The sequence below is a fragment of the Galleria mellonella genome, unplaced genomic scaffold (assembly GCF_026898425.1).
Source record: "Galleria mellonella isolate WM207_F2 unplaced genomic scaffold, CSIRO_AGI_GalMel_v1 utg28, whole genome shotgun sequence".
NCBI lineage: Eukaryota > Metazoa > Arthropoda > Insecta > Lepidoptera > Pyralidae > Galleria > Galleria mellonella.
The window spans coordinates 2,578,829-2,603,660 of NW_026442064.1; the positions used below are offsets into that span (position 1 = coordinate 2,578,829).

General features: G+C 35.8%; 2 protein-coding genes across 2 annotated transcripts; one reads left to right on the forward strand and one right to left on the reverse strand.

Annotated features, from left to right (window-relative positions):
- Positions 1 to 692: 692 nt before the first annotated feature.
- Positions 693 to 5,526, reverse strand: LOC113521606 (enkurin). Its single transcript, XM_026907189.3, has 4 exons — positions 5,316 to 5,526; positions 3,577 to 3,867; positions 2,194 to 2,410; positions 693 to 1,924 (listed from the first exon to the last, which is right to left on the reverse strand). The coding sequence occupies exons 1-4, from the start codon at positions 5,399 to 5,401 to the stop codon at positions 1,754 to 1,756; spliced, it is 765 nt and encodes a 254-aa protein (XP_026762990.2). The 5' UTR covers positions 5,402 to 5,526; the 3' UTR covers positions 693 to 1,753.
- An 850-nt stretch (positions 5,527 to 6,376) lies between these two features.
- LOC113516922 (pyruvate dehydrogenase phosphatase regulatory subunit, mitochondrial) lies at positions 6,377 to 24,538 on the forward strand. Its single transcript, XM_052895449.1, has 16 exons — positions 6,377 to 6,776; positions 8,137 to 8,349; positions 8,676 to 8,839; positions 9,269 to 9,402; positions 9,673 to 9,775; positions 10,623 to 10,724; positions 11,442 to 11,614; positions 13,356 to 13,548; positions 14,700 to 14,849; positions 15,751 to 15,917; positions 17,406 to 17,554; positions 18,261 to 18,558; positions 19,238 to 19,417; positions 20,147 to 20,347; positions 21,505 to 21,611; positions 22,925 to 24,538. The coding sequence occupies exons 1-16, from the start codon at positions 6,526 to 6,528 to the stop codon at positions 23,055 to 23,057; spliced, it is 2,718 nt and encodes a 905-aa protein (XP_052751409.1). The 5' UTR covers positions 6,377 to 6,525; the 3' UTR covers positions 23,058 to 24,538.
- The last annotated feature ends 294 nt before the right edge of the window (positions 24,539 to 24,832 follow it).

Genomic DNA, 24,832 nt, shown 5'->3' on the forward strand with positions numbered 1-24,832 from the left:
ATAGTCAAGTTGGCAAAACGCGCCAGTAGGCTAAATCAAGTCGGCGGATCGCACATATACTGTGTAAACATTCAAGTGTCATTATTAAAGCGTTCCGTTAAAAGATTCCTGATATCACCTTGTATAGAGTATTTATCTAAGGTCTAGTTTCCGAAACATGCCGTCTTTCAATGTTTCTATTATTTCCAGGTTATTTTCCATTCATTGTAATTCAAAGAAAATGGGGTCGATTCTGAAAATCTATTCTTCTAAACCTTATTCTAAAATTAACGTTTCTATTTGATATTACAGCAAAATTTTTACTCTGAAGACCAAAGAGAACTAAATTTCTAATGCGTGTAAGGGCGAATTATTATAAACTACCTCACCCGATGGAACCTAGTATCGTCTAACAGTCTAAAATTTTATTTTTCGTAAATTTTTCCAATATTTTAATAGTTACTCTGTTATTTAGGGTTGGAGACGAATCCAACAAACCATACATCGTCAAAATATGTCCACCGTTCTGAAGTTATAAATAATGTAACTAACCTGACTTTATTTAGTTTTTTTTTTTATATATTTAGTTTAAAATGGTGCATAAAACGGTAATTTCATTAAACTATCAAATTTAAATATTAGAGAAATAGCGCCTCAGAATTGGCCCCAGTGGTTGCTTCTTGTACAACTGTTATTATAGAATCACTAGGGTAGTGACACGGCGACATATCTGTGAGATAGAGGCTCAGTCTCTGTACGTAGCTAGTCTAGGTAAATCTAGTCAATTAGGTTTAAGATATATAGGCACAATCCCACATTCCATATTTTTGTGAACATTGTAATTCGTTGGTCAAAATAAATTTATTATTGATTTTGTCCAATCGTTGTTTTATTTACGTTATTATTATACATTTATATGTGAAAGCCTTAACGGCTTAACCATTTACTATCAAATTTGGTATACTATTTGGGATGCAGAAGACAACCTTTTATTTCGGTCAAGCGGACGAAGTCACGGGTAAAAACTAGTGCAATATAAAATTATGGCTTTAAGTGCCAGTAAAAAGCCATTCAAGTTTTCCATTTCTATTATTAATGATTAAATGAGTATTTAGCAATAAAAATATTTTTTTCTAAAAGGATCATTTTTAGAAAAATAATGGAAAAAAAATTTGCATCTCGTGACCTATCGGTACAAATTAATATAGAAAGCTCAAACTTTTTTCTCGTGTTTTTCAGGACACTCCTAAAAGGATTCCAATCGATTCATCTTATTGTTTCTCCAGCTTCGAACATACAATTTTTTTATGCATCTTAGAATAGCGAACAATAACAAATAATGAAATAATGTTGTGGGTATTCCAGTCGACTGAAAGCCTATCTAATGTTCCATTACGTCACTTGACCTACTTGAAATTTTCCACAGGAGTTGTGTATGCAAAGAAAAATGCTGCCCTTCGCAAAATTTCCTGCTTCTAGCCTTCGTAAAGTAGGTTGTATGACGAATGTTCAGTTTATCCCTTCTCCTTCTAAATAAGTATAGGTTTAAAAAAATACGTTCACACTCTCAAAGATATATCCTGATATTCTTAGCATGATCATGCAGTGTGTCCCAATGGTTTTCTTTTACAATTTTGGTGTTTTCTACAATTTTGAGTTAAGAGTTGAGTATTTTCGTCATGAGAGCATTGCATAACATTTTAGATGCTACAATAGATTTGAAACCTTATAGCAATGCTATTAGCATTAAAATTTGCTCAATCACATTATATTTTTAATCGTAAATATAAATGAACGGATTGCTCTCAATTAAAGCTATATCTTTCTCCAACTGCCTCAGTTCTTGCTCCATTTTTGTTTTCTTGAGTATCTTCGGGATGGTGTCCGTTAGCATTGGGAGTTGGAGGAATGCTTTCTGCATCAGTTGCCAGTTGTGTTTAAGATCCTGAAAGTAAAATAAATGTTTATTGTGGTCTAACTAAAATCCGGAGTGGCGACCACCGCAGTGTGGAACGATCTTTAGCTAGATGGAGCGACAATCTCGAATGTATTGCAATAAGCTGGATGCAAGTGACTCAGGGTCATTCATTACAGTTGTCTATGCTCCCCCATAGACAACTAGAATGGAAGAGATGAAGAGGACATTCCTCTTATGTTTAGCAGTTAACATCTGAAATGATGGTAAACCGAACTAGTCTAATTAAGCCTAATTACCTCTAACAACTTTTGTCGTTCCTCCTCAGAGACTTGCTTGCACAGACTCTCCCTATTTTCCTCAGCATGTTTGATCTTCTCCAATTCTCTTTGTATACGCCTATTCCTTTTCACCAAGTAAGCGGGCATTTTCCCGAAGTCCGGCCTTAGACAGTACTCTGGCACTTCGCCAGAGCCCTTTATCTTTTTTATATGTCCATCTCTAGTGTCTACTAACCTTTAAAGATTACAAAACATAAGCTAATAAGATGAACCTATATAGATACGTAAGTTATTAATGTAAGCTAAAATTATAATTAAGATTCTATGAGGTGTATAGAAGACATAGCCCCCTTAAGGGAGACATAGGTTCAGCAGTTTATAGTTAATGGTGAATATGAGGGGAGAAAGAGATTGTTAGTAATGGGGTCAAATAGCCCTATTACTAGCAATATACCCCGTCAGGTCGATCTCCACGTGGTTCCTCCTAGAAACCATCGTGACTAATTCTAGTTTAATTCGTCAGGATGGGCTAACTGATCTACTTTCACCTTCATCTGTCAACCCTCACTGGTGCCCCGCCAGTGTCTACCGATAGCACAGACGGGGTTACCATATCATAATCAGTCATTAAAAAAAAATGGTGAATATGATGACGTTGATAGTATCTATTAGCCTCCAGAAAACTAAAAGTATACCAACCATGAACCTTCTCTCTGGTTCTCAGGCTAGAACACAGCATAGTTCAGAACTACCTATGGTAATCGTAACCTACATTCTTGTAGTATTCTCATCTCCATGTATAATATATAAATTAATAAATTATTAATTTTGCACCTTCTATGTTACGCTTTTTATACTAAACCTATAAATACTTTCTCCTTTCGGATTCTCGAGGTTAAATGGAAGAAATCCCTTTAAGGGATAAATCCACCTGTGTACATTTTAGTATATCATAATATCTATAAGTGAATGTATAAAAGTATGTATAAATATAATAATACATCTGATATATGTGTAAGTATATTTGTTATGTATATATATTTATTTATACGTACGTAAATTTTATCAATTACTAGTACCTCATTCGAGTATTCTAACACTTCCCTAAAGTTGTCTGGGAGAGAATGCTTTTAGCATTAAGTCCACCATGTATAAATATATGTACAATAGCAAGCAAATGCTTCATATATGTACAATATACGCTATTGTACATATATGAAGCAGGTATGTAGGTACTATTTACCTGTAAAAGTTTTTATATCGCGTTAAGTCGCGATTGTGTATTTAAAATACGTGTGAATAACACGAAAGAATAAATTAACAACTACTACCTAGTTCATGCAATTCTAATCCTTATGCATGTGAATTTTACGAACTATGTATATAAGTTCAGAAACTTGCCTGGGTTCCACGGGTTTCCCTTTAGTTTTTATAGCCTTCTTTATGTTCACCACTTTAAAATTGATCTTGGGCTTTTCCGGTTTCTTCCCCGGAGGTGGGCGTTCCGGCACCGGTGGTAAGTTGCTAGACACGACACATTTGTGATCAGATTTTTTTCTCGGTTGCCCAATACCTTCACCTTTTCTTAAGAATTTATCTGGGGTTTTTAGAGGCGTTTCCGCATAACCGAATGTAAGTCGTAATTGTGGGATCTTTCTTTCCTTCAACTCCCTCTCCAGTTTGGATTCATACCTGCGATTAAAGAAAATAATAATTAAATCACATCCAGCGTTGCCGTGTTGGGTATTTTTATCGCAATTTTGGTCAAACATTTTTTGTGTTCGCGAAATTTTGAAAAATCTGTATTTTTGGGGTAACGTTGAAATTTGACGTTTGGGTGAAAATCTATATTTGCATATGGCAATCCTGATCACATCATTATTATGATCTTTTTGTTGATAACTGTCGACTATGATGGGTAACAAACACGAATACTCATAGACATATTTTTTTAATAAATAATAATGGAATGGACGAATGAGATAGGTAAGGTTGAAAGCATATCAGTTAGCCCATTGTGACGAATTTCACAAGAATTAACCACAATAAGTTCCAGAGGGAACCGCGTGGAGGTCGACCTGACAAGGCGCATTGCTAACAATGGAGAATGAGATTGTCAGTAGTCGAATATAATAATATTCCATTACTAACAAACCATATCTGCCCTATACTCGGCAACGCACGCGTAATACCTCTATTGCGGGTGTTCATAGGCTACGGTCTTACACTTACCATCAGGTGGGCCGTATACTTGATTGCCACCTCAGTGGTATAAAAAAATACTGTACAGTTAAAATCGAAAAGGGAGTTGGCATAATTTTAGTAATTACACAATACAACTATGTCAGGTAAAGGTTGAAGACTAATTCATACAAATACGTGATATCATAGGCCAAGGTAAAGCGCTAGGTAGCGCCTAAGAGATATATCAACCAAGAATCAGGAACCGGTACATTATATATATTCTTTTTTACATTACTGTAATGCCAAACAAGCACACTATCCACGTGATGGTAAATAACTGCATAGCTTATATATGAGTCACACATTGCAGTCTTAAGAAATTTTAAGAAAAGCCTTTTTTTTATTTTATTTTTTTTATTTTTATTTATCTCTCGATGCAAAAAGAGGGGTGTTATAAATTTGACGTATCTACGGATCCATGATATCGTAAACGAATAGATCAATTATAATGCGGTTTTTTATTTAAAAATCTGACGGGATCGACATGTTTCTTAAATACAATTTATGAAGATCTGTTCAAGTGTTTAAAGGTCATCTCTTCAGAGATTACTTAATGTTATTTAATTTTATTAATAAAAGACGAGAAATTAAAGTGAATAAAGCAAGAGATGTAAAATTTAAATAGACACGGGTAAAAGTCTTTGGACATTTCTTCTTATCCTTACTAATATTATAAATTTGAAAGTGATCGTTTTTAGAAGTGACCTAATAGCACTTTAACGGCTTAACTAATTACGATGAAATTTGGTATATACGAATTGTATGAGGTGGACCTTTTATCCCGGATACGAAGACTAAATTGCTGGTAAAAGCTAGTCATATATTATATATAAAGTTGAGATAATATTTGGCTAATAAATAAATGATGACGATTTTGGTCTAGAATATTGCCTTACCTTGGTGTCTTAGGCGGTTCCGGTGGTGGTTTATCAAGAATTGAGTAAATAACTTCATCGTGTTGGGATATTTCAACTAATGACATTTTAAATTTAACGGCTAATAGAAAAATAAAGAAAATTAAAATGTAAAATCTTTAAAAACGTTTAGAAAGTCCTTTCTTCTCTCTAGTACAAATAAATCATGCAGCACTAGATAAATATCACATCGGTTGCGATGGAAACCCAGTAAATACCTAAATACATAGATTAAGAATATAACTGAATTTGATTATATAGATAGAGCATCAAGTCTTTAATTAGCTGACTCTTTTTTTTCTTATTAGCATTCTATATATTAATGCACACAAAATGTCTTTAATTATCTAATAAATAAATGAGTTATTGTGCATTAAAAAAAGAGCATAAATTATAAGACAAAAATGCAACAATAAAAAAGAATCACTTATAACTGGTAAGTATCTTTAATTTTAGGTAAATTTATTAATATAAATATTCTCATTTCTTTTGAAAGAATTCGCGCTATTTTTTAGTGTTGCAAGTATCCAAAATTTCCTAACAATTAAATTATAATATCCGAAATAATGTGAATTTCTTCTCAATAAGAATTGAATTACTAACAATTGTTTGTATTTTGAGCTATTTTCTTAAATAAAACAAATACAATATTTTTTAGATATATACATAAACATATTATATAGACTATTAATTTGTTCATATTTAAAGTATGTACATTAATGATAATAATAATCACTCCAACCCTAGGATATATAAAAAAACAGTGGAAGATTTAAAAAAGAAAACAGATGATTTAGTTAATAACATATAATCAAATTTTAAAGATCATGATCCTAGATTGTACGCTGGATCATCAAATATTACTATAAAAATAGACGAAATTGAAAAAAAATTAAATTGAAAAAAAAATCCTGAACATAAGGTGATATACAGTACAAATCTTAGATTGCGAACATAAGTATATTATAGTATGTCTATGGTACGAAGAAATTTTTATCGGGTCATTGACCTCTTAAATTCAGATCGATAATAAAATAATTTTTATGTTGGCAACTCGTATTCTGTTGTCAAACTTCCAAAACAAAAAATTTCACCTCTGTTCTGCGATTTTTATTTTTAGAATTTATTTTATTTTACTTAATTGTTAAGCTTAATGTATTTCTTTAAATGTGTGTATTGAATAGAATACAAAATGCTGATCAGACAGTTCAAAGGCGGTCTACAAAAATGTTGTGTGTACAGATATCTCGGAATTGGTAGCAGGAGGTACGCGCACCGTGTAAATTCTTTGGATCTGGAAGAAAGACTTGATGGATGCTTAACTACCTTGCCATCGGAAGCTAAAGTGGTAATATGTGGCGGAGGAGTTATGGGAGCGGCGGTGGCGTACCATCTAGCCAAGCGCGGCTGGGGAGATAAAACAATATTGATTGAGAAAGAATGGTAAGAGCCGGTCGTTATAATTTTTTTAATTTATCTATGATCGCAATTAATATAATTTACAGTACAGAATATAGAGTTGTGTGATGTCTACTCATTGATGATATAATAGTGTAATAATAATTAGGTTATTTTTTTTTATAATTTCGATATGTATTTTTTAAACTTATCTAATTAATTTCTACCTTCATGCCAAATAAATCGCCTGTGATTTCTTTATCATCACCATATGAGCCCTTAACTGTCCATAGGCTTCAGGGAGGGGGGGGGGGGGGTGTTAGCCTTTGATGATGTTTGTAGAGGGATGTTGCTGGTCATCCCTCGACCATTAAGTTCCCTTATTCACCTCTTGCAACACACAGTAAAGGAAGAGGTGACCCATTCTATGCTGGGACCACATGGCTTAAATGGTTGTGATATCTTAATGTACAAAATCTATGCCTCCATATGTTCATTCATGCTAAACCCTGAAACTGTTTGACTGATTTTAATTAAATTTAAATAAATATCTTGGTAAGATAAAATGGAGATATAGGTGGTAGACACAAAACAAGGTTTGCTGAGTGAGCTATTTTTTTTATACAACTTAGAATGGCAAACAAGCTGATGGCTCACCTGATGGAAAGTGGTAACCGTCGCCTATAGACATGAGCAGTACCATGGACATAACAGAGTTTACTGTTTCGCCCATGTTACCCCCCATGCGTTGCCATTCCTCAGGACTCAGGTGTTATTCCTCTGTACCCAGTAAATTCACGCCATATCCCACCCTTTAAACCGAAACACAGTCATGCAAACACAACTGCTTCACGGTTGAAATGAGCTAGTTTATTTATATAAGTAAGGTTGTTAATAGATTATCAAAAGTATCTGTATGTATTATTATTAATAATAATACACATATTTAACAGGAAATTAACGAACTTATTCTATAGTACTAGTAGTATGTGACAAGTAGTACTAGAAGTAGTGTGAGGCAAGATGCTGTTATGCAAAGCATCAAAAGCCCCTGAAGAAAACAACTTTCGGAAACAACAAAACACAGTGAATTCTTTAATTTCTTGCTATATGTATATAGATATTGGAAATACTTTATAAATATATATAAATACTTTATTATATATTGGAATAAGAATAATTTTTATGATTAATTGAATTTACAGGGTATAGAGGAATAACACCTGAGTACACAGGAATAGCAATGCATAGTAGGGGGGTATCATGGGTGAAACAGTATATTCTGTTATATCAATGGTACTCATGTCTTTAGGTGATGACTTGTCTGCCATTCTAAGTTGCATAATTATTTTTTTTTCATTTTATATATATCTTGCTTTATGGAAAGCATCTCTTGTCTTAACAGGGTTGGTGGGGGAAGCCGTTGGTACTCCTCAGGGCTTGTTGGTGAATTCAAGCCTTCACTTGCTCAAGTGCGTCTTGCACAGTCTTCTATTCGACTTCTTAAGGAGTTAGAATCCAGAGGCCGTAAGACTGGCTGGAAGCAGTGTGGATCCTTACTCCTTGCGCGCACCCGAGATCGAATGACAGTCTACAGGAGAATGAAAAGTCAGTCAGTGTAAGTATTTATTTTTATTAAAAAATGTTTTATTTCCAAAAATATTATTATATTTTGGAAAGAACTTATAAAATAAATACTTTTAAAGCTACAAACTAGTTAACTTGTTCAATTTATTCTAGTTACTTTGTATGTGTGGATTACAGGATAGTATATATATATATTTATATATATATATATATATACACCAATTTCTGTAATTAGTTTAAGGGCCTTCGTTTTGGTACATAACAATTATTTATTTACTATTTACTTCAAATAATAATAGATGTCCTAAATGTTGCTTCTTTAATTGATATTTTAATTTGCTATCCATATATAAACAGATCATGGGGCATACCATGTGAGCTGGTGACTCCAAAGAGATGTCAAGAAATCTGGCCAATGTTGAATGTCGAAGATATTCTTGGTGGACTGTGGATACCAGGGGATGGTGTGGGTGATCCCCACCTGTTTTGTATGTCGTTAATAAGGGAAGCTGTAGATAATGGTAAGTTACCTTTATAGCACACATACTTAGAAATATGTACTTTTTTTTCTCAAAATAAAGCAGAAAATCTTTTTTCAACAAAAAGTTTATTAATAAACAGTTTATTTATATTTATAAAAAAAAACTGCAGCTACATTAGCATAGTAATTGCACATCAAAACCAAAATTCGTTTCATAGTTTGAATTTAAAATTTGAATAATAAAAAAAAGATCCCACTATGGTTTTAATAATATGAAATAATGGTTGATTAATGGTACATTAACCATGCTATTAATAAAAATTGACTAATTGACCTAATTCTTACCCATTGTCATAATCTGGTACCTCACCAGTAAAAACTGATAGCGCAAGTTACCAGGATTTTTTCATTTTCAATTTATAAAAAATATTATGATATAATCATGACTTAATTAATTTGATTAATTTAGGCGTGAGTGTGATAGAAGACTGTGCAGTAACAGGTGTTCTATCCAAAGATGGGAAGGTGTCTTGCGTGGAGACCACAAAAGGCACTATTCAGTGTAAATACTTTGTGAATTGTGCTGGATTTTGGGCGAGGCAGGTATGTAATATTAACAGTCTTATTAGACCCTAATATCAGCCACACACAACAGACATTTTAAAATCTCAAAATCTAACTACTAACTAAAAAATTTAAACAAGTTTTCATTTTTAACAACGTGGAAGTTGTTAACTGTATTTTTATTTCCATTTTATATGTAACAAAATAGATTAAAGTTTACAGAATTAAAACCGATTATTTTCTCATTTAAGATTTCTTTTTTTTTTAATACTGTATATTGCATTATGCTATTCTATGTTTGTTCATCAGGTGGGCCAGCTTGCAAGACCTCAAGTCAAAGTACCACTGTTGCCCTGCGAACACTACTATTTACATACAAAGGCGATTGAAAACTTAGATCCTATGACACCTGGTATGTTTTATTTAGTTACTAATGCGCGCAAATATCCTAAAGATATTTAGTTATGCCCTGAGTAGTCACATGGTAACTAATTATGCCTGCAAATATACGCGTGGTAACTAAATATGCTCCCAAATGTCCACTTGGTAGCATATTTAGTTACCGTTTGGTAATTACCAGAGGGAGACTGTACAAAAGTCGATTGCCCATAATGTCGATTGAGGTACCCAAACCTCTGTCCTATTCTTGTTTCAACCGTGAAGCAGTTGTGTTTGCATGGCTTTGTTTCGGTTTGCAGGGTGGGATATGGCGTGAATTTACTGGGTACAGAGAAATAACACCTGAGTTCTCAGGAATGGCAACGCATGGGGGGTATCATGGTAGAAACAGTATACTCTGTTATGTCCATGGTACTGCTCATGTCTATAGGCGACGGTTACCACTTTCACATCAGGTGAGCCGTCAGCTTGTTTGCCATGCTAAGTTGTATAAAAAGAAAAAAATTACTTACCATCAGGTGCTTGATTGCCACCTCAGTGATATAAAAAAAACTTAGTATCTGGTTATGCCATAAATAACCACTTGGTAACCACTTATGCCTACAACTATGCGTGTGGTAACTAATTATTCCCGTAACTATCCGTGAGGTAACTAATTAAACTCGCGAATATCTGCATGGTGTGGAGAAGACACACGGACGAGATTGCAGGTAAAAACTAGTTGTCCACGAAATATGTCAAGTACATAAACAATTATACTAACAGACCTATATACCCTGAACTAATTATTTCTGCTAATTTCTATTATATATAAAAAGTTGATTGTAAACAGATATCAGTGATATTTTCATCTCTTTCAGTTGTCCGCGACCCTGACGGTTACATCTACTTACGGGAAAGAGATGGTTGTATTTTAGCTGGTGGCTTCGAACCCGTTGCCAAGCCTGTTAATGAAGAAGAAAGTAAGTTGAAATATACTCTTTTGTATATTTATATAAATTTAAATTTAAATCATAATTATCCTTTTAAAGTAGTCTTTTTATAATGTTTTTCTAATGGAAATATAAGTCGAAAATAGGCCAAATAATCTAAGCAAGATGTACTCATAGGTACTAACATGTCATGTTATCCTGTCATACTAGTGTGGGGAGCTCCAAACTTTATGAAGTTATTTAACCTATGTTTTTAGGGCAAAATGTACTAGTAGAATCTTTAGCGTTTTCGACATATAAATATATTACTATTCGATACAGTAATATTATATTATATATTTTTAAAGTGGAAAATTTTCCCCAATTTTATTGCTGAAAATATTACGTGAGGCTTATTTTTACATCAATTGGGAGTCTTTTTTAATAGAATTTGAAAAAGAAGTAGGTTGTCAAGAAGTGGTATGCTCTTTATGATTTTTTACCACTGAACTCCGTCATTTATAATAGGTTTATAAATCGAAAAATTCTATGTTAATTTGAAATAGTATATCATATTGGTCCCATAGAAATTTCATGAAAATCAATTCAGTAATTTAGTTCTTAAATCAAAATAGTCAATGTTTCTTGTGGTACAAAATCTACTTGTTATAAATCATTCGACTACAACAATTTTACTATCTCAACACAGACAAACAAACAAATTTTTAATTACACTAGATTTTGATCCTAAATGTGCTATACATACAGTCCAGAATTCAGAGCAACGCCACGTGGCCGAAGACTGGGACCAGTTCCACGTGCTCCTCCAGGAGCTCCTGAAACGGGTCCCTGCTCTGAACCAAGCTGTGTTGCACAAACTGTGCAATGGGTTGGAAGCATTCTCTCCAGATTGCAAGTGGATCGTTGGTGAAACACCAGAGGTATGTACTTGTATATAAGTGCCACATAATTGCACCAATCGTATAGTACTTAAGTCTGGGTACCCTGTGTCATGAGGAAGCAGGCAAGGAAGATCCCAAGTTCAGGTTCAGACTCAAAACCAAACTTCATAAATTGGAGATTCGAGTCCGCTATACGTTGCTATATATAGAAGTTGCTAGTCATACAAATTCATCATTATTTCAGCCATTTACGAAATAAATATCTACATCTGAAATTAACACCCCTCTAATTCTTTAATTGCCTTAAAAACAGTTTTAAATCACAAATTCATACTTCCTTACAAACATTTTAAATTATGAATTCAACTTGTTACCATTTATCTTTTTAACGCCTCAACCATTCATTTTCAATTTTATTGTATATTATTTAAAATACAGAATCTTACTTTTTTCGTGAACGATGACGGAATATTGTACCAAACTAACAGTGTATAATGACGGGTCATCAGTGGAGGGTGGAGAGATTAAAGCCAAGCTCAGAATTCGCCAGGAAATTAATCACTACAGTTTCAGTGGAGGACCGCATGAAGGTCGACTTGGGTTATACTAATATACCCAATATTGCTGCACAGTAATGGGTTCCTCGTTCCTAACAATCCCTTCCATCTATGTGGTCGAGGTATGTGAAATAGTCAATGCAGCGAGACATCATGGTGATATAGTGACTGCGGGAAGTTTGATTTCACGAATACGGCTGTTCCCAATTCAGCTAAATTCGTGTCATCGGACGTTCCGCGGCCATTTAGCTCACAAGAAGTGATTCAAAATGAATCAATTGTATATACTATGTAATATTAAAAATTTAAATGTATTATATGTTAGACGTGCCATTGGATCTAGTCTTTGTTTGTATTTTTATAATTAGTATTACAATCAATAGGGTTTTTTCTCAATTTGGTTACGATTATTTAAAATAGCTTTTATTGTGAAACATAATTTTTTTTTCTGTTGTATGTGTGCTGTTAAGTATGTGTATGTTATGTATATATTTAATTGTGTATATATTATATATATATATATATGTGTGTATGTATGTATGTATATCTGTTTGTATGCGATAATATTTATATAATAGTGCGCCACCTACCCTTTGTCTTTTTCTCAATGTCCTCTACCCAAAGGTTGTGTGGAAGAGATTGCTTAGCGATAAGGCCGCCTTTTGTATCACTTCTCATTAATATTTACTGTATTTGTTATTTCTCTTTTTACTTGGTGCAATAAAGTGTAAATAAATATAAAATATTTGGTAGTGTAATAAAATATAAGTGTTTGGAATGGATCGGATTTAAATTTTTTTTTTCATATAACTTAGAATGGCAAACAAGCTGACGGCCCACCTGATGGAAAGTGGTAACCGTCGCCTATAGACATGAGCAGTACCATGATACCCCCATGCGTTGCCATTCCTGAGGACTCAGATGTTATTCCTCTGTACCCAGTAAATTCACGCCGTATCCCACCCTTCAAACCGAAACAGCCATGCATACAACTGCTTCACGGTTGAAACACGAATGGGACAGAGGTACCCAAGCAATCGACTCTTAATTTGTATGTGGAACATATTTTTAATTATGAATAAAACAGATTTTGTATTATGAATGGAACGGATTTTGAATTGTAAATGGAACGGATTTTACATTACGAATGGAACAAATCCTAAATTATGAAATAAATTTTAAATTATGTATGGAACAAATTTGTAAATTGTCACGTCCGCCAGATGTTCAACTACCACGTGGCGGCCGGCATGAAGACAGTCGGCATCTCGGCCGCCGGCGGGGTCGCGGAGGCAACTGTGGACTCGATAGTCGATGGCTACACCAAATACGACATGTACGAACTGGACATCAACAGATTTCTAGGTCTGCACAACAATAAGAGATTTTTGAGGGACCGCGTCAAGGAAGTACCAAGTAAGTTTATCATCCTTAATCGAAATATTCAATTCAATGTTTTTTTTTTTTTATTTCTATTACAATTAGAAACATACTATCGTCTGTCTCATGATTGGGTCAATTATTGTTTAATTCTATTTTAATTATGTGAATATAACACAGTATCCAAGGACTGATGGAAAGATTTACTGACAGAAACTGAGAGCTAGTTAATGGATTGACCTCATCATATGTTAACAAGATTTAAACATGACATCCAAACAGCAGATTGGATTATTGTTCTATATGCAACAGATTGCCAATTAGCAGACGAGGAAAAGAAAAAAAAATTATGTACAGAATTTTGATTGTTTTAATAAATTAAGTGAACATAGGAATCATCATCGTCATTATCATACCAGCTGTTAACTGTTCACTACTGAATACAGGCCACCCCCATAAAGAGGGTTTTGTCAGTAGTTGCCACGCTTGGCAGGCAAGTTGGCAATCGTGGAATGTAATGCTCACCTTCTGTGAAGCGGTGTAGTCGCAGAAGAAGGCGGCCGAGCAGTAGCGGGAAAGTGCCAAACGAAGGAGAAGGGGCGCGCCCAACTTCACCTCTTCCTCCCCCCCCCCCCCACTAGGGTCGAGGTGTTACCTTGAGGGAGGCACACCCTACATATGACCTTAGGAGGTGTGCGCACGTATCCGTGCCCTCCTGTGATGCTAGGGTGGGAGGGACATTCCCCACCCTAACTAAGAGAGGAGGCCTGCCTACACCACCTACAGGGCGGGCCGTCGCGTTGGATACTCGGTAGTCGTACAAACGGGAACCCGGGATCCAACATAAGCGCCTCGAGGTACGTCATGTGGTTTTTAGTGGGTACGAATCCCACACACCCCAGCTGCCCTCCCTCCGGCAGATGGGACGGTCTTTCCGAAGATTTTCCACACGGGAAAAAAAAAGCAAGTTGGCAATAGTAGTTAGGTTTTGCTGATATTTTAACAGGGACGCTGCTGCCTATCGCATGACCATAAGCTCCCTTAGTCACCTCTTACGACAGCCATGGAAAAGGAAGGGGTGGCCCATTCTGTGCAGGGACCAGAAGGCATAGAATGGGCCGCCAAAGTCACAGAAACATAGAAATATAATAGATTGAATGTGTAATAAATATGTATAATATTTTTAGGTGTGCACTACGGTCTACCATATCCGTTCCACGAATTCGAAACTGGTCGCAATTTGAGATTGTCCCCAATTTATCCGACTTTGCGAGACAATGGTGCCGTGTTTAGTCAAGTCATGGGCTACGAGAGACCTACGTGGTTCGAAACTATTGGTATGAGTATAAACCTATTTTTTTCCTATTGAAATGTTTTGTTTTTCTCTATTACTCAAATTTTATTTATTTATTTATTTCTTATTGTATTCCATAACGTGATTTTACCTACAATTATTGACCCTGTTGGGCACAAGTAGGGGAGACAAGGACAACCCTTAAAAGTAATATTTAAATATTAAGTGGATTTAATTTTTATGAAGAACCAACTTTTGCCAGTGACTTTATATGCGTGGATTTTGGAAGTAGGTAATCACTTATAGGAGATGTATCTAGCTAAACCATACACCAGATTTGTAGTTAGATTTTCACAAACATAACTAAGAAAACTGCATTTAATTTGTCGTTCTTTCCCAATGCCAGAGCAAACATACAGAGACACAGGCAAAAACTTCTAAAATTAATTATTTTTGACCCCTATTTCTCTTATTGAAACCATTTTTTTTTTCTTTCTCCTATGTAGACAGCGTCCCCTTAAAATTTTATTATATATCTTATATATGTGTAAGTATATTTGATATTTATATATATATTTATGTGCGTACCTATGTAAATTTAATATGTATGTATATCAATTAATACTAGTACCGCATTCGAGCATACTAAAACTTCCCTAAGGTGACTGGGAGAGAATGCTTTTAGCATTAAGCTACCATATCAGATAGTTTGTACAAAGCAATGAATACCGAAGAGGTGAATGCTGCTAGTGTCTTGGATACACTGCCTCGATGTGGTGCGCTAGGAGTCTATTTATAATTAATTGTTAGTGTTGCTATTTAAAATATTGTATAAGTTTAAATTTTTGTTCTGAAGAATGAAGAAAAAGTATAAATAAATAATGTTATTGTTACTAAGTACATAATTATTCCTATTATTATCTGTATGTCTTGTTTCTTAATAGACAAGGACGGCAAGGAGTCGCCCCAGAAACCGCTGCCGTTCAAAATTGCTCATACCAAGACCTTCGGCAAGCCGCCGTGGTTCGACATCGTGCAGCGTGAGTACTGGGCGTGCCGCGAGGCTGTCGGCCTCTCCGACTACTCCTCCTTCACAAAGATAGACATACAGGTATTTCTGGTTATTTGATTAGGATTATATGTGTAGGTGTATTATAAGTATATACATATGTTTAAGTATATATATATATATATATATATATATATATATATATATATATATATATATATATATATATATATATATATATATTTTTTATACATCTTAGAATGGCAAACAAGCTGACGGCCCACCTAATGGAAAGTGGTAACCGTCGCCTATAGACATGAGCAGTACCATGGACATGGTTTCGCCCATGATACCCCCCATGCGTTGCCATTCCTGAGGACTCAGGTGTTATTCCTCTGTACCCTGTAAATTCACGCCATATCCCACCCTACAAACCGAAACACAACTGCTTCACGGTTGAAACACGAATGGGACAGAGGTGTCCAAGCAATCGACTTTTGTACAAAGTCTCCCTTAAATAGACTTTCGCAAAACAACACCTAATTCAATAGGAAAAAATTATTTTTTATTAAATACTTATGCTATTGGTATATTGTGGATATTTAAGTTTAAGTTGTTATCCCTTTTCAGAACTAGTTTCATGCACTCACGCCTCCGTATCTGTGATAATTTTTTTTATATATTTTTTTTTTCATTATTTTACAAATATGGAAATGGTAATTATAAGAATAGAAGTAACATAGAAGTACCTCTTATGCATTACCATTTCTAAGGACTAAAGAACAATAATTTATAGAATGTTTGTTTGTTTGTTTGGATATCACATAAAAACTATTACACCAAATTTGGATGTGATTATCACAGCTGTGTTTCTAAAATGTCTAATTTAAAATCTATAAAGTGGTTTTTTTTATGGGTGAAAATAGTACAGTAACCCCGCCTGTGCTAACGGTATACGCTTGCGGAGCACCAGTGAAGGGTGATCGATGAGAATGAAAACAGGCCAGTTAGCCCATCATGATGAATTCATCAGGAATCAACCATGATTTCTTTTTTTTTTTTTTTATAGAACTTAGAATGGCAAACAAGCTGACGGCCCACCTGATGGAAAGTGGTAACCGTCGCCTATAGACATGAGCAGTACCATGGACATAACAGAGTATACTGTTTCGCCCATGATACCCCCCATGCGTTGCCATTCCTGAGGACTCAGGTGTTATTCCTCTGTACCCAGTAAATTCACGCCATATCCCACCCTTCAAACCGAAACACAGCCATGCAAACACAACTGCTTCACGGTCCATGATAGTTTCCAGGGGGAGCCGCGAGGAGGTCGACCTGGTTGGGTATATTGCTAGCAATGGGATTCTCAAGTCTCCATTACTAACAATCCCTTTCTCCCCTCTATGAAGTGGTTACCGCCTTCTAAAGTTGCATTTTAATAATAAATGATATAAATTTAATAAATATACGTAATTTAATTATTCGATTAATTTAATTCAATTAATATAATACATAGTAGGTATAAGATTATAATACTGTTACTCTAGTGAAGTTTCCATTGGTCGTACTAATAAACACCGACGGCAGTCGAAAGGTCTGGAGGTGGTGGACCTGCTGCAGCACCTGTGCTCCAACGACGTGGACGTGCCCGTGGGCAGCATCATACACACGGGCATGCAGAACGAGCGCGGCGGCTACGAGAACGACTGCAGCCTCGCGCGGATTGCAGAGAACCAGTGAGTGCTGATAGAGTTTTAGTTGTTTACATGGCAGGTGCCAAGTTTCCTTTCCTTCCCGTGGGTATCTTGAGAGCTGCCTAGGGAAACTTTTTTTTATACAGCTTAGAATGGCAAACAAGCTGACGGCCCACCTAATGGAAAGTGGTAACCGTCGCCTATAGACATGAGCAGTGCCATGGACATAACAGAGTATACTATTTCGCCCATGATACCCCCCATGCGTTGCCACTCCTGAGGACTCAAAATGTTATTCCTCTGTACCCAGTAAATTCACGCCATATCCCACCCTTCATACCGAAACACAGTCATGTAAACACAGCTACTTCACGGTAGAAATACGAATGGGACAGAGGTACCCAAGCAATCTTGACATTTGAGAACGAAATGTAAAGTATCACATACAAGTTCAAGAGGTTTAATTGGTACTAAAAATCCATAGTTTTTTTTAATGTATTTACATGCTAATTAAATAAAAAAAAACCCACTTGCTAAATGTGACGTCTATTAGGAAAATCCCCTAAAATAAACTACTATAAGAAACGCTTTCGTTCCTTATGGTGGTCTATAGGAGAGGCCTGTATTTAGCAATGGATAGAACAGCTGACATGATGATAAAGATATGGGTATTCCAGTAGCTGCCGCGCTCAATCGATCAATGCGAATTACTCTGACAAATCCAGCAATAAAGTTCATTGTTTTTCAGCTACATGATGATAGCTCCAACTATCCAGCAGACGCGATGCAAGGTCTGGCTGAAACGTCACCTGCCCAGCAACGGCTCGGTGACACTCTCCGATGTGACCTCCATGTATACAGCCATCTGCGTCATGGGCCCCTTCACCAGGAGCCTCATGTCCGAGCTCACCGACACGGATCTCTCGCCCTCCAACTTCCCGTTCTTCACCTTCAAGGAGCTGGACGTTGGATTGGCCAACGGGATCAGGGCTATGAACTTGACACACACCGGGGAACTGGGTTACGTGCTCTACATACCTAATGAGGTTGGTTATTTTTCTATAGAAATTAATCAAAAAGTTTTAACCGACTTAAAAAAGAAGGAGGTTCTATTATTATTATTATTTAGGTTATATTTTTTTTGTCTGTTACCTCATAACTCCGTCAGTTGTAAACCGATTTGAAATTATTTATTATTTATAGGATTACCAACATAAGATACAGCGAAACATTTCAATACAATACACTGGCAGATTAGATCTAACTGTTCTTACATTTATAGGCGACCACAACATGCCTTGTGTTTGATAAACATTAAAATAGAATTAAATTATTAAATGTCATTATATGAGTAAAGATATTAACAATATGAATAATAATATAATATAAATAATGGAAATTGTAATTAAATTATTATAAATAATTTTTTATTTATTTTTTGGAAAACGTACAGCTGAATTACAGTCAATACATAATCAAAGTTATATGTATGTTAAGCCATGAATCGTTTTCACATTTGCGTAATGACACAATTGATCGGTTTTTATATGCAAAATATATACATACATACACATACATATGTATTGTGCCAACATTTAAAAAAAACTAATTTTGCCATAATTTAAGTTTCTTTATTTTGGCCTAATTGTAATATTTTTTATATTGCAAAAAAAATATATTAAAAATGTTGTAATATTTTTTTTATTAATAAAAAATGTTAACCAGTTCGCGCTGCACGTGTACAACCGTCTGGTGACCGAGGGTGAGAAGTACGGCATCAGTCACGTGGGCTACTATGCGTCGCGAGCGCTGCGGGTGGAAAAATTCTTCGCGTTCTGGGGACCGGACCTCGACACCAAGACCACGCCGCTCGAGTGCGGCCGCACGTGGCGGGTCAAGTTCGATGTGAGACATTATTGTATTTAAAACTAGCTATTCCTCGCGGCTTTGCATGCGTAAATCGTTACACAAAGTATCCTATTAAGTTAGGGTATAATTTACCCGTGTACCCAACAATGGTAAAAAATCCATCTCTCTTTCTTCATTCTCTAAATTCCATTCCACGAATTAAAATCACAATTTTAATTTTTTAATTAGTAGCGAACTTTAAAATTCCCATTTAAAAGTCCCATTTGTGTTTCAACTGTGAAGCAGTCGTGTTTGCATGGCTGTGTTTCGGTTTGAAGGGTGGGATATGGCGTGAATTTACTGGGTACAGAGGAATAACATCTGAGTCCTCACGAATGGCAACGCATGGGCGGTATCATGGGCGAAACAGTATACTCTGTTATGTACATGGTACTGCTCATGTCTATAGGCGACGGTTACCACTTTCCATCAGGCGGGCCGTCAGCTTGTTTGCCATTCTATGATGTATAAAAAAATTTTAAATATGGAGAAAAATATCTAGTTCATAGAAAAGTATATTAAAAACTGGTTTAATTTTCAAATATGCAAAAAGACATTCTATTTACATGAAAGTATATTAAAAACCAGTTCCATTTTCAAATATAGAGAAAAACATTTTATTCATACGAAAGCATATTCGAAAATGCTTCCATTTTCAAATATGTAAAAAGACATCTTATTCATATGAAAGTATTTTCAAAACGGGTTCCATTTTCAAATCTACAGAAGGACATCCCGTTCATCGGGCGCGACGCCCTGCTGCGGCAGCGCGAGGAGGGTGTCCGGCGGCAGTACGTACAGCTGCTGCTGACCGACCACGACCACGAGCTGGACATGTGGTCGTGGGGCGGCGAGCCGGTATACCGCGACGGCAACTACTGCGGCCGCACCACCACCACCAGCTACGGATACACGTTCAAGAAACAGGTCAGTCAAAACAATGCATATATTTTTTGCATTTACTAACACATTTGGCGATACTTTTTTATTTATATAGATTTTTTTTAATACAACTTAGAATGGCAAACAAGCTGACGGCCCACCTGATGGAAAGTGGTAACCGTCGCCTATAGACATGAGCAGTACCATGGACATAACAGAGTATACTGTTTCGCCCATGATACCTCCCATGCGTTGCCATTCCTGAGGACTCAGATGTTATTCCTCTGTACCCAGTAAATTCACGCCATATCCCACCCTCCAAACCGAAACACAGCCATGCAAACACAACTGCTTCACGGTAGAAACACGAATGGGACAGAGGTACCCAAGCAATTGACTTTTGTACAAAGTCTCCCTCTGGTAATAAATAAAGGTAGTAAATACTCTCAAATTATATAGATAGTCGTCATATCAGCCTTTAATTGTCCACTGCTGAACATAAGCCTCCCTCTTGAGGGGTTTTTCCAGTAGTTGCCACGTTTAGCAGGCGGATCGGCAACCGCAGTTTTTTTTTATAGGATGATCAAGGAATGGTAACCCCGCCTGCGTTAACAGTATACGCTGTTGGGGCACCAGTGAGGGGATGATAAAGCAAGTCAGTTAGCCCACCGTGACGAATTCAACGATAAATTAGTCACGATGGTTTCCAGGGGAAACCGCGTAAAGGTCGACATGATAGGGTATATTGATAGCAATGGGGACTTACCTCCCCTCTACTAACAATTCCTTCCCCCCTGGCAACCGCAGTTAGGCTTTAGAGATGTTTTAAAAGGTACGCTACTGCCCATCTCTCGCCTTCTCTTAGTCGCCTCTTACGACACCCAAGGAAGGATTGGCCTATTCTATGCCGGGACCACGCGGCAATTATACTATGATATATCAGGGGTTCCCAAACTTATCTTGTCTACTGCCGACTTTGAGAATAAATTATTTTTTAGCGCCCACATTTTTGCACCTACTTAAAAACCACTATTACTTCAAGATCAACAAATCACCCCCCAAGCATCTACACAACGTTCCCATTTTTTTTTTCTGGATCTCTTACCGCCCCCCTTTACGCCTGCAGCGCCCACAGGGAGGCGTCATCACCCACTTTGGGAGAGGCTGCTCTATACTAATTATTAATATGCTATATTACGCAGGTGTGCCTTGGTTTCGTGCAGAATATTGACTCGAAAGGCGTGGCACAGCCCGTCACCAACGACTACCTGCTCAGCGGACATTACGAGATTGATATCGGTGGCATCAGGTAAATATTTTTTCTCAAACATGCTTGGAAATGTGAGCATTATTTTGACAATCTTCTTCGAGATAAATCAAAATTGCCGTACTGTCCAGATACATGCGGGCAGCGGCCGGCGAAAGTTGTATGAAAATTCATATCTGTAGTGTTTTGCGGCCAGATAAATTACTATGTAAACGCATATCTGTCCTGTAATTAAAAAATGTAGTGACCTTTTACTTCGAAACATGGCTACCAAGGAGGTAACTGATAAAAGGTTTTATTTAAATTTCGTACTGACTTGCAAATAGAAAGCTGTTTATTGAAAAAAAAAAAACAAAGGAACATTATGGCGCGTGAAAAATTATTATTGTTCTCTATTCGTCATTGAACTTAGAAAGTAAAATTGTGTTTTTGATTTCCGCGCATTGTTTGAGAAAAGTACTATACAAGTCTTGGCCACAACTAGGCATTGATGGACTCACGTATGTGTGCTTCGTCTACGCCTCGGCCCACATTTACACGTTCGTCCATCAATGCCTCAGTTGCTGGTCGCTGCAGTAATGTACTATATTAGTGAAACATACAATTCGTGAGACATATTAATAATAATGGTAATAGCATATTAAGAAGGCAGTTGTATCCCGTTAACAATCCATATCCCACCAAGAACTAAGGTGTTTTTCTTTTAATGGATGATAATGGAATGGCCCGTCCGCACTAACGGTATACGCTGGCGGAGCACCAGTAAGGGGTGATGGGTGAGAATGGAAAGGCAGGTCAGTTCGCCCATCGTGATGAATACACCTGAGATTCAGTACAATGGTTTCCAGGAGGAACCACGTGGAGGTCGACCCAACAGGGTATATTGCTAGCAATGGGACTGGTAGTTCGCGTTACTAACAATCCTTTCCCCCCAGGACTAAGGTGATATACCTCAGTACCCTGTAATTTTACTGCATTGAAGCTCCATTGGATTCCAAATTTGGATCCAATAGAAAACGAATTTTTTTAATGCAACTTAGAATAGCAAACAAGCTGACGGCCCACCTGATGGAAAGTGGTAATCGTCGGCCATAGACATGAGCAGTACCATAGACATAGCAGAGTATACTGTTTCACCCATAATACCCCCATGCGTTGTCATTCCGGAAGACTCAGATGTTATTCCTCTGTACCCTATAAATTCACTGCCATATCCTACCCTTCAAACCGAAACACAACTGCTTCACGGTAGAAACACGAATAGGACATAGGTACCCAAGCAATCGACTTTTGTACAAAGTCTGCCTCTAAAAGTTTTAAGTGTTTAATAAATAAATAAAATAACTGTCCATTAGGTACGCGGCCAAAGTGAACCTTCACTCGCCGAATCTGCCCACCAAGTATCCGGACAAGGAGCGCGACGTGTACCAAGCGACGAGGAAACTGCACGACCCACAGCAGTTCCTCGGAAGGCATTACCAGCCGTGAGCCTCGGACTCGGCACAAGTAACAGTACCCCGCACAATATGGCCGCTCCCTCCATTTAATGTCAATTGCAAAGGGTCTTACTATCCTATATAATCATTACAGTGTATTTCAATAAAATTTAATATAAAAATAACTAAGTATCGTTAAAAATAATCACAGATCCGCTATCATATCCATATTGCATAAGTAATGAATAAAAATAATTAAATATTCAATTTATAATTTGTACTGTGGTCGGAATAACTACATAGGACAGATAAAAGAAACACTAGGTGTCATGTCGTATAGGGACATCAAGGATATGGCCTGGGATAGAGTTGGCTGGAAGGAGATGCATGAATTAGTTGCACCGACAAGAGGAAACTCTTAAATGAAAAGAAAAAGACTATGGTCGAATCGATTATTCGTTTATAATTTTTATTAAGTTTTATTGAAATAAAATACATATAATATTTAGAACAAGATATGTCACCTGTGATATCAAAAATATACAGCTTGATATCAAAATACTTACCACTCTTGTATTGATCGATGATATTTGACTAGTGAAACTGAACGCTTTGATCAAAGGCGCGCGGCTGGAAATCGACAATTTTAAAACTTGACCTACTAACTTGACAGTTCTTTTTTTGAATTTTCAAATGTTGTCTCTGAGAAAAGTTTTCAGCTTCCCTGATAGAATACTGTTTAATAAAGTAAGTAAAGATTTTGTTATCAACCTGTATATTAAAAGGGAGTAATTAAAAGTGATAAAGACTTAATAGACTGTTAGTAACAACAAAAAAAAATGAGATTATGTAATTTGTACTATAAAAGACATGTTGTTTCTTGCCAATAAATATTTTTCATTATATTTCTATAAATAATAACGATTAAAGATCTATATTCATCTCATAATTAACAATTAGTCGAATACTAAGCAATATCATGATACTCGGAAAATGAAATAAATGTAAATTGTTTCCATGAATAATTTCATTATTTATTTACTAAGAAGCATCACATTATACTCAGACGTTAGAGGTCTCATTAAAATAATTAAAAAAAAAATTAGAGGATCACCATTCAATTTCTTTGTAGTTTTTGGAATCTATTGAATTTTCTCTGTAAATTATTTGTGACTATTTTTTTTTTATACAGCTTAGGATGGCAGACAAGCTGACAGCCCACCTGATGGAAAGTGGTAACCGTCGCCTATAAACATGAGCAGTACTGTGGATATAATATGTTAATGAACTAAATACAAAAATGGTGTATTTTTTATACTTACAAGGAGTCACGCAATTTTTTTTGGTACAATTAATGATATTCTCAATATATGAAAGTGGTGGCCTCTAATGAAATCATCATAAAATCATTATATGGTATTTAATTATAGTAATATTTATTAGTTTCATTCTTCACGCCTAGTCCTTCTTGAGGATACTTAAAAAAAAAAACTCATTAAACCTTTACTGTTTGATTTAATACATTTTCATATACACAGCGCTGCAAGCTATGGATTTACATACAGTATCATTCATCCATACATAATGTGGCGTTGATTGTTCATATAAACAAATGATGTATCGTTTCCCCCCACAATGTATGTAATATTTTCGAAACTTACTCAATTATAAAGACAATAAAATGTTATTTTGAAATTAGTAATATTTGAATTTTAGATTGTAGGTAAATGCAATGAATCTTATATTATTTATGAAAACAATTTTATATGATTATAATATAGTTTAGTTCTTAATAAGTTAACAAATTCAAGATATTAATGTATTTTT